Source organism: Daphnia magna, linkage group LG3 (genome assembly GCF_020631705.1).
Source record: "Daphnia magna isolate NIES linkage group LG3, ASM2063170v1.1, whole genome shotgun sequence".
Taxonomy (NCBI): Eukaryota; Metazoa; Arthropoda; class Branchiopoda; order Diplostraca; family Daphniidae; genus Daphnia; species Daphnia magna.
The window spans coordinates 1,567,388-1,580,939 of record NC_059184.1 but is presented as its reverse complement, the minus strand read 5'-3'; the positions used below and the strand labels follow the sequence as shown (position 1 = coordinate 1,580,939).

Sequence of the window (13,552 nt, the reverse complement as noted above, 5' to 3'; positions counted from 1 at the left end):
CAGTTGTGACTGGATGGCTGCGTCCTATCCATCTTGTCACCGACTGGCGGCCAGGAATTAGCTGATGCCGCCGGCTGCTTGGCGAAACGGTCGCTACGATCACCTTGTCTGGAGATAAATCACACACGTCGACACCCTCATCTCGATCGTCGATCGTGGACAATATCAGCTTCTGCTCCAGGGATGGATCCTTCATTTTCCTTCCGCCAGCGACGGACCTCTCAGGCACCTGCTCGCCAATTTTCGTAGATGAAGAAACAGCACTCGAAACTGCCAAATGAAATGTCACAAATACAATTTATTGGTCGTTCATTTTCAGGGAGGCCAGTATGTAATAAAACAATCAACAATAATGTTATTTTTTTTTATTATGGTATCTAAGGGCGTTCTTTTCCTCTCCAGTAGACTTGGCCAGATTGCTTTGCCCTCTTTTAGATTGGATTCTAAGTGACAAGGAAACTTTCGCTTCGTTAGCTCAGCTACTACACATTGCAAATTACTTTCCGTTCTAGGGAGTCTGCCCATGTTTATACATGGAAGGATTAAATCGATCGCTGTGTATAGTCAAAAGGGAAAGCGAGAATGGCGAAAGCTCTCCATCGTTAAAAAACATGACGAGAAAACGTATACTCATAAGCTGAATGAAAATAAACATATTATAATCAAAGATCCATTACTAAAGAAAGTGCGCTTTCCTCAACTTGTTTCAAAGCCTGCGGGATCTGCACGAACGCTATTAGCGAAACGGTCAAACATTTCCTCAAACTTGAACTCTCCCACATAGAAGATTGAAAGATAAAGTTGCAAAGGTGACCAAACTGACCAGTCAACAGACTTCTTTAAGGCCGGTGGTAAGGAGGGAAACGACCGAGCACGTGCCAAACAAGCCACGCTGACCGCCGAGGGACTAAAAAAAAACGACGTCGTCCTTAAAAAATAGAGGAAGGATCCCAACAAGATGGCGCTTATATGCTTAAATCGATAAGCTCTCTCGGTGGTGGCCGCGTACAGTAGTCTCGTAGACTTCCCTTTAATAGCTCCATCAATAACTGGGACAAGTCCCTACAATATGTAACGTAACGCACGATCGTAAAGAAAACCAAAAAAAGGACATAAGTGTCGCCAGAAGTAAAAGAAATAAAAGAACAATAATAACAGTAGTACGTATGTGTAACATTTGGACGCGTTCCCACAGGCAATGACGATTGCCAGAATAGGCTAGTTATAACGCGGGTGATTTTCGGACCCTGCGCGGCATCACCAAATTTCTCGTTAATGACTTGAGCTTGTTTGTACGTGGCCAATTCTCGTCCCTTCAACACTAATTGTGTATGTAGTTGCCGGTTAAAAAAAAAAAGAGACAAATCATAGGAGTTGACAGAAGAGATTGGATAAGATAAACAAACGGGGGGCTAGTTAGAATAGGGACGCTAGGGTTTTACTGAGGGATCCAGCGCTTTGTTCATTTTTGGTCGATCAATGATCTCCCAGCAACAGGCCTGCCAGCGCATGCTGCCACTCTTCCAAGTCCTTTTTCTTTGTCAAACATATGAAATGTCCACGGAAGCCCTCGGTAGAGCCACGCCTTAGCATTTGACGCTAACTCATATATCTCGCGAATCCATTTATTAGAAAACCGACGGAGCATTTGGTACTTCATATCCTGCATGTCAGTAAAACCTTTTCTCCTCGAGAACTCTACAAAAATCACGATATTTAATCAACTCCCGTCATGAAAATAAAAATGCTCTACAAAGAAATGTCGTTGATAAATCTTTTAAGCGACGTAAGGTTTTTATAGTATGCGTAAGTTATACAAGCGGATGAACTTCTATCATTTTCTGTTGTACATTTTCGCCCTGAATTTCGAAAGCGGAAAATTCAACCGATCGATACCTTAATGCCTTCATCTACGGCTTCCCGATTCGCAAGGCTTGGTCTTCCTAACTGAAGCCTGAAGCTGTCTGTGTAGAGAAGAAAAGTTGGCTCTAACATGTTGGCTTCATCAGAGCGTGAAAGACAGTTCTATGACAATGTGACACAAAGACGGCCCAAGAAATTTAAATACCTGCTTTCAAGGATTGGCAATGACGCTAGTCATGGAAATGGCGAACAAGGCACGTGCCAATGTCGTACTGTAGAAGGTGAACGTATTCAATGCACACACGCAGAAACAGGTTATTAATACACTAAAATCAAGTCGACGAGTAAAGGAATGAATCCATCTGTTTCGGATATAGCCCTCCAAACAAACAAATCGAAAAAAATGAGAAAACGATAACATCCAGCAATAACTTCACGCCGGTGTAGACAAAAGACTAATGGAAACAAATAAATAGAAGAGAAGGAAAAAGAAAACAAACGAACAGCGCAACGCTGTTTTCATGACTATCAATACTGTAGAACTTTAAATGCTTTTTGACGCACGAAAATTTCCGCTTCGATGCGAGTAAGACAGCGACTCAGGATCGACTGGCCTGACACGTAAGGTAGCAGCAACCTAACCGATTCCTAACAGAAAGAAGAAAAGTGTACCGACTCGTTTCGTGGTGGAGGGCGCAGAACGCCCCTGCCCATCCAGCGAGATAGGGGGCAAGGGTAGGCGGGGTGGAGTTTCAAATCGGTGGCGTATCCAACGAACGGAAGACTCCTAACAGCAAGGGAAAAGCGGCGCAGTGGTCGGGCTAGACTTCCTTCTTATCCGCACGTACACCTACGCACGGTCTGTCTATATCTGCTAATGTTTCAGCATGGAAAAAACGGGGAATCGATCAACGATGCGTTATCACATGAGTGACAAACACGGTCGCTAATATGCACAAAAAAGGGCTTAGGGTTTCCACGTAGCGTAAACTCGTTCGAGTGTAAAGCCTACGATCAATGATATCGTGTATTTTATGTTGTGATGTGTATGCTGCTTTTTCTTTCTCACTTTGCTTCGCTCGATCTGAGGGAAGCAGAGTCACGAAAGGCCCAATAATCTAATCAATAAACGAGAAGGCGAAGAAAACATTGGGTGCTTTAGAGGTTCTACTGAGAAGTGCGGCGTAGCCGTGGCAAGCCGATGGTGCAAAGGCACAATTCGATATAGAACAAGTCTAAAGGATTGAAACAAGAAACAGTCGGTGAAAGAACAAAGGAAACGATGGAATCTTTGTACCCATGGGAAGTGCGCGTCTTTCTTTGAATGTTTTTATGGCGTTCTACCTTTTCTTATTTTTCTTCTTGGTCACATCGTCATTGCCGGACGAAGCGATGTAAGTGCCCAGCTCAAGGGCGTCACGTGCCGCGTTGTTGATAAGCTTAAAACGGTCACCACCAAGCAGAATGCCTCCAAACCAACGGGAAACGACTACGATGACGTTTTTTACGTCTAAAATCTGCGAAAGAAACAAACGAATATAAATCAAGGAGATTTCGACGCAAACATCAAATAAGAAAAGATCTAACAGATGAAGGAAACCGTTACCAAGACGACAGGCTATTTACGTAACAACAAAAAACCAAAATAATGAGTACAGACATTGTTATTTAGTGTATCTTTATGCTTAGGTACAACTGACAGGTTTCTCATTAGAGGTACTATCGTATAGCTTCGCGTCGACCCACCCAATCTTCCACTTTTTTTCCCCATTGGACGATAAGCCCCTCCTCTTAGGGAGATGTCAAAGGTGAACGGCTTGATTACAACAACAATGACGGCTGCAGGACAACCTTCTTATGCTTTGGTAAAACATCGTTAGTTTTTGCGGACGTGAAATATAGATTTTTGGACAGACATAAAACGTAAGAAAATACAAGCTAACAACCAACCACGTGTTAGCGCAAACACCATATAACAAAACATCGACAAGAGCGGATATTTACGTAAAGGAATAGTAAAGCCGAATTGTCGGGTTAATCTGACTGTAATAGATAACAGAACCTCTTGCGAGTATCTGTACAATTCAATACCTGAAGTAGATGCATCAAACGTCCACCGGCGTGAGTTTCGCCATCATCATCACAATCTTGAAGCCACATTTTCGTCTGTTCATTGTATATTCTGTAAGCGTAGATGTTGTGTGTAGCTTGGGCAATCTTACGATTTTCGTACAACTTGGCCAAAACCAACCTAAAGGATTCGGCAATGAAATAAAAACTTGATAATTTCTAGATATAACGATATATGATAGATGTGTTTTAATCGTACTTGACTTGGGTGGTGTTGGTTACGGTAGCTACGTGACCCTGAAAGGTGCTTTTTCTTTCTGTAAACGGGTCGGCACTCGTTATAGGTGGGCATTCTTGATCCGAACCCTCATTTTCTAAAACACGAAACTTTGTTGGAATGTCATCTTCGACCAGTGCCACTGTCTCATGGACAACCTGGTCAGTAGTTGGATTCACAACTTGCAATAGTTCTCGTAATTTTTCAATCCAAAGGTGAAGAATACTTTCTCCAGCATGGTCTCTAGTAAAAATTTAACATTGAGTAAACCATTTCTTTCAACAATGTGACAGAAATAACCTACAGGTATACTTGTTCCAACTGATTGTAGATTTCATCTCTGTCCTGTTCTTTCATCCATGGTGCCGTCAAAAGGTAGAATGGAGGTGATGTGGCTGGATATTCTGTAAAAACCTTGTTGACATTATTAACTTTCATGTAGGAAATCTCAAGAATAATTATACCTGCTGGCAAGGTGATGAGAAGTGTTGCAGTTCTGTTGTTTTCAGTTATTGTTGCACTAAATGTTCTGAATGCCTCATCTTCTATTTTCCATTCATCAGGATATATGGCTGAAAGAGCTTCAATTTCATCAACCTAAATGAGATATGATTGTAAAATGCCACCTTTAAAAATAGGTATGATTTATTTTATTGTTCACGTTCATGCCTGGTGATTTGGAATGGAACATATCAGCTTTGTGTCTTTTTCATTCCAAGTTTAGTCAACAGCTTACAGCCGGAGCAGACTATATCTGCTGTACACTGGAATGAAAACAATACAAAGGTGATATTTTCCTTTCCAAACCACAAGGTAAACTTTACAATAATTGTATAAACTGAATCACAGAGGTGTGGATTACCTGTGTGGACAAATTTTCTTCCTGATCCATTTAATGTAGTTGATGGGTCACTTTCTTAATAAAAAAATACTTTTGGTTTATCTTTTGTCAAGGAAATTGCTAAACAACTAGAATACTGATCGGGAAATTAAAAAATTTTATGAAGTTAAACAAGACCAATAAAACTAAGAAAAAACCCCCCAAAAACGTGATTTTCTTGTCTTTTACTGATATTTGTTTAAATCAATCCTCTGCAACTTTTTTGTTGATTTTCTCAGTATTCATACATAATCAGATCGGTCCTAACATACAATAGTGTTCCTCACGTAAAAAAAAAGGTAAAAAAAAGTTATTCGGTAAAGAACGGGAGCAAGAAAACAAACGTTACCTTTTTTTTAGAAACTCCGTGTCGACTGATGCGTTCTTACTGTCAAAACAGTGACTAGCACCTCTAGCGAGATTTTCGCCAACCCGGAAATGTAATCCCGCCAAAACGTTCAAAACCAATTAGAGCCAGTCTCGAAAATTTAAGCAAAATACGTGTGCATTTTGGACTGGTCGGGTTGAAGTTTTCGGAAACAAAAAAGGATTTTTTTTTTTTTTTTTTGCTGAAGGCATGGGAGATCAAAGTTTTCTTAATGCATGTATACATCAACAATTCGAAAACGTGACTATATAATAACTTTAAATGAGTGAATAGCGCCCAACAGATACGTGTATTTTATAGACGGAGTTTACAGTCATCGTGTGAAACATGGTGCAAGGAAAACAAGTGAATAAATTCCTCTTTAATTTGATTTACAACCTTATTTAGTTTTGCCTTTTAAGTCTGATTTACAATAAGGAATACGCTATACATGAAACGGAGGGTTGGTAACTTGGTGTCAGTCGGTGAACGATAATGAAAAGCAAAAACATTTACCGTGGATTTGACACGAGTGTCTATATTTTATTTGTTATGCGGGACGGCAGCGATATGTCAATAAGTAATCCAAATCTGGCGAGGTACAAGGGCTGTTTCATCACCACTAATAAATAGTACGCGCATTTATCGTGACCAGCAATAGCTACCTCTAGTCAGTTCGAAACTTTATTGACATTCAAAGCAATTTTTTTAAATGTAACTGCCATTCAATCCCAGTGATGTACGTTGATGCACCCTTCGTTCTTTATTTAGCTTATTTCAGTTAACAATTACAATTCCAACTTATAATCTTCCTACCCTGTCGATTAGGTATCAACAATCACAACCAAACAGAAAATCCTATCCAAGCTGTACGTAAAAACTTTTCCGGACGTCATCAACCGCAGTTTTAGTGGCATACAAAAATATGGGAAGACAACAAGTGTGAATAATAAGAAAACAGAACAAAATAATATGGTCAAACGTTCCATTGACAATGTTAATATTTATTTAAAACAGCTTCGTATAGTAACTATTTTTCTATTCCACGTACTATATTGCGTCTTTTTAAGCACTGAGGACTAAAAGGGTTTTGTACAATATCGTGTCTATATAATATTCTTTAATCATTAGAGAAATCATCAACACCCATACCCTCTGTAGAACTCTTCAAAAGTATAAACGTTTTTTAAAGCTACGCAGAAACCAGTTCGGTCAAGACGGAGTTCGAATCGTATCCAGCGGGAGATACACCTCCCTTTACCACGTAATAACGTGATGTTAATTTCATGTTAAACAAATTATTTTTACATATAGGGCAAGAAAGCATCAGATACAGTCAACGGATTATTTAGAGCGATGGAGGGAAGGTGATTCGAATTGGAAATACACTGGAACACATAATTTCTTCCTTGATTGCTGTCCCAAATCTCCTGACCAGCAACGCGGTAACAAATGGCGAAGATGAGTCTTTGTCCGGGCTGCATCGATTGGGCGCCGGACAAATTGAAAGTGAAGCGGTCGGAAAGTCCATCGCAACTGTTGGGCACGTAGGTAGCTGCCTGGTCGACTTGAGTACGCCACTCATCAACGGTGAATCGAATTAGAACAGATTTATGAAAGTCAAGATTGAGAACGCGAACGACACCACGCAATCTGTTCTCGTCCACCATGCAGGCTGTTTCCAGGGAAATCTTTTGTCGTTTAACCCTATCCAGGAAGTCGGGCATATTCCCCGGTTGGGTGAAATTGGCGATGAGAATACGTGGGCTATTGACAAACGTGGTGACAGAATTGTTGGTGCTCGGATCTCGGCGTGTAATGCGGATGTAGGAACCCGTTTGCGATGGACGAGCTAGTGACGGTTCATCTTGAGTCGGTGCAACGGTCAAATCGTTGAAGGCCGATTGGGGTACGTGAGGAACTTCGTCTAAGAACGTGCGTACCAGGGCCAAATCGAGACCCAAGGCATCGGCAAATCGAACAATTTTTTTCCCACCTGGAGTTCCTGGTGGTGTCTTGCATGTTTTGAGAGACGTGCTACGCTGCACACGAGGTCGATTGTGGTGATCATCGTTTTCATTGTCCGTTTCTTCTTCCTTTGATGGCGTAGATTCTTTCGTTGAAGTAACTTCGGAACTTGTCTGGCTGGATTCATCTTCAACCTCCGCTTTGTTGTTGGAATCAACATCGATCGTTGGAGACTCTTCCCTGGCGTTGACATTGTCATTGACAATGTGTTGATCGTCCATTTCTTTTCCATTTTCAATGGGAAAATTATACTCGTCGACGTGAAAATCTTTGACGTCAGCAGTTACACTAAACGATTGCTCGCTGATGATGGGATCAAGACGAACCATGTCTAGTTTGAGTTTAAAAAGATCTGCCAATACATCAGACACCTGGACGCTAGCAGCCCCCGATTTGTCTTCCCGAAAGCAAGGCCTTTCTGGAAATGGCTTCACGTGGACTTGAAATTGGCGAACCGTGTGATACGGATTGCGAGGAATGAATGATCTCGCTTTGCAACGGTTCAGTTAAGGAACCGTCGTCAGTTAAGAAATCATTGCTCGTGTCGCCCTCCAAATCTCCTTGAAGCCCAAGGTCTGCACGCGTTGCCATCTCACGATGCGTCGGTGGCGGTTCAATGGGTACGGGCTGCGCAAGCGCGTTATCAGGGGTGGTGTTGCTAACCGACATCTCAGTTGCGGCAACCCCGTTGTGGGTAGACACGTCCATATCAGTATTAGTATTCACGGCGTCAGAGCGATCCAGAAGGGGTTCACACACGTGGGCACCGCAGGAATGGCCGAAGTTAAATCGGTCATGATAGGGTTTCTGAGCAAAACCGGCAGATGCAGGTGATTGCGAAAGACTCTCGTAAAATGAAGCCTCTTCTTCTCGGTCTTCCAAATTGTCTGAATCCTCCTCGCCGCTCAGAGTAGGACTGCCGAATGTGTAACCAGATTCCATGCCGTCTCCTTTGCCCCGCCCTGGCAGGCCGTCGTCACAGTTGATGACCATCGGTAGTTCATGAACCACCGTTTCTTCTCCGGCACTGTCCAAATCGATCGGTGTTTCGATTCCAAAATCAAAATACTGGTCACTGTCAGACATTGGATTTGTTGTTGTCGTGCTACTCGTGTCCGACTCTTGATCTAGGCTCCGCCCTGATGACGTAGACGAATGTACCTCACGACCCTTATGGTAGTTAGCCCAGCTTCCGTCCAATGTATTACGGTTATTGAAATTTGTGCGCGAGTCCATAGTAACTGCAAACGACTCGCTCGGTGATGAAACTAGCGATAATTTGTTGAACTGAAAATCTGAAGTCGTATGAACGACGCTGGATAAATTGTCTGCGGATCGATTTGGCGTAATCAGCGGTGCGCTAGTGACAACACTTTCTACTCGTTTGCTGTTCAAATCAAAACGAGCTTCAACTGCCCAAGAACTGAAGGGATCTTCTTCGTGTCTGGCTGATGACAGCTCGTCATCGGTAGTTGACTGCAAAGGGCTCAACGACCACAATTTTGTATGAAGTTTTTTGGCAAACGAATGTGCAGCTTCAGCACGTGAACGGCAACCTAGAGCCAACAGTGAACCAAGCGAGCAGGCTGCTCCTCTATCCCCTCCAGGTGAGGAGACTGTCTCCAGATTCATGATCAACCAAACACATTGATGTTGAGCCTTTTTGTCCTTCGTGGCCGTCCCGTTACCCTTTTTCCTTACACAGAGCACGATCCTTCAAAAGGAAAGCTGAGATTTCGGTTGTGTAGGGAGGATTCACACCAAACGACTTCTCCAAACAAGTGTCCCTACCTGAATAAGTTGGAAAACACAAGAAAGCGAAAAACTGTTAAGTATTTCGTCGTGTATGTACGTTCTGCCCCTAAGGCAGTCATTACGAAAAACAGCAAGGCCCCGCTTTCTTTTGCAAAGGCTAAAAGGACGTGGTCAAAGAGAGTCAACAGTTCGATTTGAACGGTGGTGGCGTTCCCTATCACCTTTTTCTACCCTGCAGCCATCAAGGAAAAATAATCTTATCAATCTTATGCGGAATTGCTGCAAGGGATCGAATATTGGCAAATATTTTTTAGAATTAAGGCTAATCATGTACCGATGGACACATAGCACAAAAAACTTGTTTTGCACAAAAGGAACACAGCAGTGATTCAGCAGAATTTGCGGGGAAAAATCGAAGGTAAAACATAGCCGCTGGATATTGGATAAGTTAGCATATGACTATGTAAGCAAGTGGCCTACTTTTGCTGGAGTATTAAAAATAAAAGAACAAAGTTTGCAGTTGGGTCAAGCCCCAAAAGTGCAACCAGCAGTTTTAGTAAACGCACACGCATATCCACAACCTTGAAAGACGATTTGGCGGTCATTATCGATTAGCAGTCCAATAATTGGTCTGTAGGCAATAACAGTACAATCGACCCACACAGTCTCACGTATTCCTGTTAATCAGTGGTGCCACGGGCTTGTAGTTAATGGATAATAGGGCTTTGTGCTATACCAATATCCTGGCAATTCTTTGTTTTTTTGCGGTTTCTTTTTCTGATTGGGTGATGTGTGCCACTGGACTTGAGATACCAAGTAATCCTCTAATCCCAGGGACAATGAAAAATTTGGGACAATTTTCAGCTTCAAAGAAAAGGATAGATGCAACTGGGAATGCAAAACGTATTGAGCTTTAACCATGTTGGCTTCAAAGAAAACTACGACCTGTCAACAAACATCAAATGTCTGTGGGTATTATTTACTCCCGAGAGTTTGGACATTGAACCTTTATCACACACGCCTATCTGCGCTGAGGCCCTCAATAGAGGGCACCGAACTCCCTAGATCCTATGCTAATGCTATTGAAAGTTGACTGTGCCACCATATTTAGTTGTTCCTATTACGACCGTACAAGATAATAGTGTATGTATTTCTTTACATGGAAATCACGTGAATGGGACAGTGATTTAGAGACTTTCTAACAATAACAAGAAATAAAATCCTAATTCAGTTTCGATTTTTACATTTAGCTCTAACGTCAAAATCCTCAGCAACGTAACAAGAAAACGATAAAACCAAACATGGCAAAAGACACAAGAGCCCAAATTGCAAAGACAGGATACTGGGAATTGCAATAAGTGCTTGATAACCTTTGATTGATCTTCCAAGTTAACATTTGACACATAATCCATAAATCATTTACAGGAAATGTAATTAAATGCAAACTTACTTTATTTTTTGAACAAATGACAAGCAGATGAGTGTGGCACACGTGATCGTTTGACCGACTAGCGACCTTGGCGTAGCTGCACAACACAAGCAGCAAAGCAGTCCTGCTCGATGTTGGACGGTTTATTGGACTGCACGAAGACAGAGCGTGACTGAGAGAAGCGAAGAGAAAGGCTGTGTTGTCCGGGGTATACACTCGCACGTAGACGTTGCCAGGTCACCTTGACGCGAGAAACCAGGCGAATACTCCGGAAAACGAAACAGAAAGTCCTATGTAGTTCAAGTCACCCTCTTGCTACCCCGCCGCCTTATTTCCATCTGAACATAGTTGAATGAGGTGCCCTCCTTTATCGCTTTGTTTTGAAAAAAAAGAAAAATAAATAAGCCGTCTGGAGTTTGCGCAGTGGACTCCTCCTTTCCCCGGCACATGAAAGTCTTGTAATAAAAACAATTGGAAGCACCAACTGCGTATCATGTAGCACGACTTCAAATATCCCAACAACAGAAAAATACACATTCTATTTTAAAAAAGAAAATCAATGGAAAATAGAGCATCGTAGTTTCTCATGTCAAACTAGCTCGTTGTATTTTCTTTTTCGGTATCAGCTGGGAACCATACTATGAGCAATACTGCTATGAGTAATATGGAAGTCCATTGATATTCGCCACGTGGAATATTCCCCTACGGAAGCCATACAACGTAGGCTTCTATGTCAATTGTCTGAACATTTGCTACCCTTTAGCGATACTGTGAGAACAGATGCAGTATAAAAAGAGATAAGATCTTTAACAAACAAAATAAATAAATGATTAATCTGTAAAATGCTGAAAAAGTAATTTTGAACGCACGTGGGCCAATGTTACGCTGATCAAAACACCCAGAAATGTGAGATCACGTTGTGTGTTTTTACGTGCACCAACCGTCAGCTGAGACACGTCAGCCGACAAGGCAAGAATCGCTAGCTTATTATTGGACAAACCTTCCCGCCAACTTTATCATTTTGTTTTCCTCCCGCTAAATAGCGAATTACTCCCGTTTTGGAGAGAGTCTATGTTGGTTTCTAGAACAAGCCTGGAATTATTCTTAGATCGAGATTGCACGATGATGCTCTCGCCAGCTCACGAAAACAACCGCCGCGTTCAGAGCACGAGCTTGCTGAAGTGAGAAATGAACTGCTGGCGCCGAGACGCATTCGCCACGAGGATTGCTTTTCGAATTTTGATTTTTTTTTTTTTTTTGCGGGGGTGGGAAGGAATTGAAAAAGATATAGCATTGCGAAAGGAACTCTGGAGAATAAAGAGATACCCGAAAAATATCCAATGAAAATATTCAGCTGATATTAGAAATAGCCATTCCCTATCTTCCACTTTAAAAAGTTCCATCTTATTTCAACCTTATCATCCTGTACTTTAGTTATAAGTAATTGTCCATAGCCGGAGGGTCAAAACAATTAAAATTTACGACGTGAAATGATCTAACCTTGTAACTAAATGCTGCTGTGCATGCGTCCAGCTCGTGGACAACCAAAGACAAGTCAATTTTGAGCGAATGTCTTTGTTGTCTGTTTTAGGAAATGCCCAGCAACTGAATGGACTGGTATTCTTAAAACAGTTTGAAATAAATTCCAAACAAGGATCACAATTGTAAGAAGAGTAGGCCCTATGGCAAAAATTAACAGGAAACAAAAGATTCGATGAAATGCTAAGTTAACTGTGAAATCATATGCTAGTTAAAAGTATTTAAAAAAATATGAAAACATACAAAACAGATACGTAAAAGGGGCGTTGGAGTACGTGGGGAATCAGCCTCACCAAGGAAAAATGTCACGCAACCTGACATTATGCGTTTTTCATGCCCCTCCCCTCCACTCCCCTCAAATGTCAAACAAACCGGTTAAAATAAAACACCACAGGATAGCCAGTTCAGTACGCGAACGTACGTGAATTGGTGAAAAACGGCGGGCAAGGCTGAGGACAAAGTCCTTTTTACTTTTCAAAATCGGTAGATAACAACGAAAGAAATCTTTTGATTACCACCCATTGTAAAAAAACAAACAAGAACAAAACAAAAGAAGAAAACCAATACAAAAAATACAAAATAAATACAAAAATTATTTATACTAAAAAAAAAGGAAAACAAATAAAGAAAAGCAGAAATATTGGAAAATGTGAGCAATATCTGATGGGTTTCTGACTGACCGAATTTTTAATGTGGCAAGCCACAAAATTCTGTATTTTTCATACCATGCGGAAAGAGGTTGTATAATGTTGTCAGAAAAAAAAATCCACTTAGTAACCTTATAGTCAGATACCCAAAGGCCATTTTTGGCAGAGTATTGCAGACCCAAAGACCTTTTGGCTGACTGCTGTACCAGACACGCAACACGCACGTGGACAAACAGACTATTCATACGATCAGTCTATGCGTATCTTTCGAATTTTGCAAAAGTTAGTATCTACTTTGTGTAAGCTACCACGACCCAGTTAAACTAGTAAACAAACAACGTACTATAGTAAAAATAAATAAATTAATTAAATAGAGGAAATCAAAAAGATGCAAATATGTCAAAGCGACGTAAATGAATGTGATTCGCTGTTGTTCACAAAACCAAAATCAACATGAATTAATATCAAAATTCCATTTGTTTAGTGATTGTTGAAAACCCTACTAACGCATTCAAATGTCTTTAATTGGGGAAATTGCTCAGGGAAGAAATTGCATAATACCTCCATTTGCAGATTCCACAAAAATTATTTCCTCAGTGGTCCAAAATGAAGAACAACACAGCACATGAAAAACTGAGATTCTTCTTCTTCTTTTTTTTTCAAAGTCTGGCTGAAAACGTCCAAGTAAGATAGGGAA

General features: G+C 41.2%; 2 protein-coding genes across 4 annotated transcripts; both read right to left on the bottom strand.

The window, feature by feature from the left end:
- Positions 1-72: 72 nt before the first annotated feature.
- Positions 73-5,523, bottom strand: LOC116918597 (protein IMPACT-A). 3 transcript variants are annotated; one of them, XM_032924330.2, is made up of 8 exons: positions 5,440-5,523; positions 5,073-5,126; positions 4,675-4,807; positions 4,515-4,614; positions 4,193-4,453; positions 3,955-4,114; positions 3,208-3,380; positions 2,873-3,098 (listed from the first exon to the last, which is right to left on the bottom strand). In XM_032924330.2, the coding sequence occupies exons 2-8, from the start codon at positions 5,100-5,102 to the stop codon at positions 2,963-2,965; spliced, it is 993 nt and encodes a 330-aa protein (XP_032780221.2). In that variant the 5' UTR covers positions 5,103-5,126; positions 5,440-5,523; the 3' UTR covers positions 2,873-2,962. The 3 variants fall into 3 exon arrangements, with proteins under 3 accessions (XP_032780222.2, XP_032780221.2, XP_045026930.1); XM_032924331.2 differs by lacking the exons at positions 2,873-3,098; positions 5,440-5,523 and adding an exon at positions 73-270 and having other exon boundaries at positions 5,073-5,402; XM_045170995.1 differs by lacking the exon at positions 5,440-5,523 and having other exon boundaries at positions 3,161-3,380; positions 5,073-5,399.
- A 225-nt stretch (positions 5,524-5,748) lies between these two features.
- On the bottom strand, positions 5,749-11,492 carry LOC116919175 (glycogen-binding subunit 76A). The gene is given in 3 exon segments (XM_032925100.2): positions 5,749-7,949; positions 7,951-9,276; positions 10,691-11,492. Coding segments are annotated over 2 exon segments (2,355 nt in total). The 5' UTR covers positions 9,118-9,276; positions 10,691-11,492; the 3' UTR covers positions 5,749-6,761.
- Between the last annotated feature and the right edge of the window lie 2,060 nt (positions 11,493-13,552).

Bases quoted from the DNA above. Each gene is read 5' to 3' on its own strand.
- LOC116918597 (XM_032924330.2), bottom strand. From the start codon at position 5,102: ATGGATCAGGAAGAAAATTTGTCCACACAG. The intron at 4,615-4,674 runs GTATAATTATTC...AGGTTTTTACAG, and splicing joins TCTCATCACCTTGCCAGCAG to AATATCCAGCCACATCACCT. The intron at 3,381-3,954 runs GTATTGAATTGT...TTTCTTTCGCAG, and splicing joins GTTTGATGCATCTACTTCAG to ATTTTAGACGTAAAAAACGT.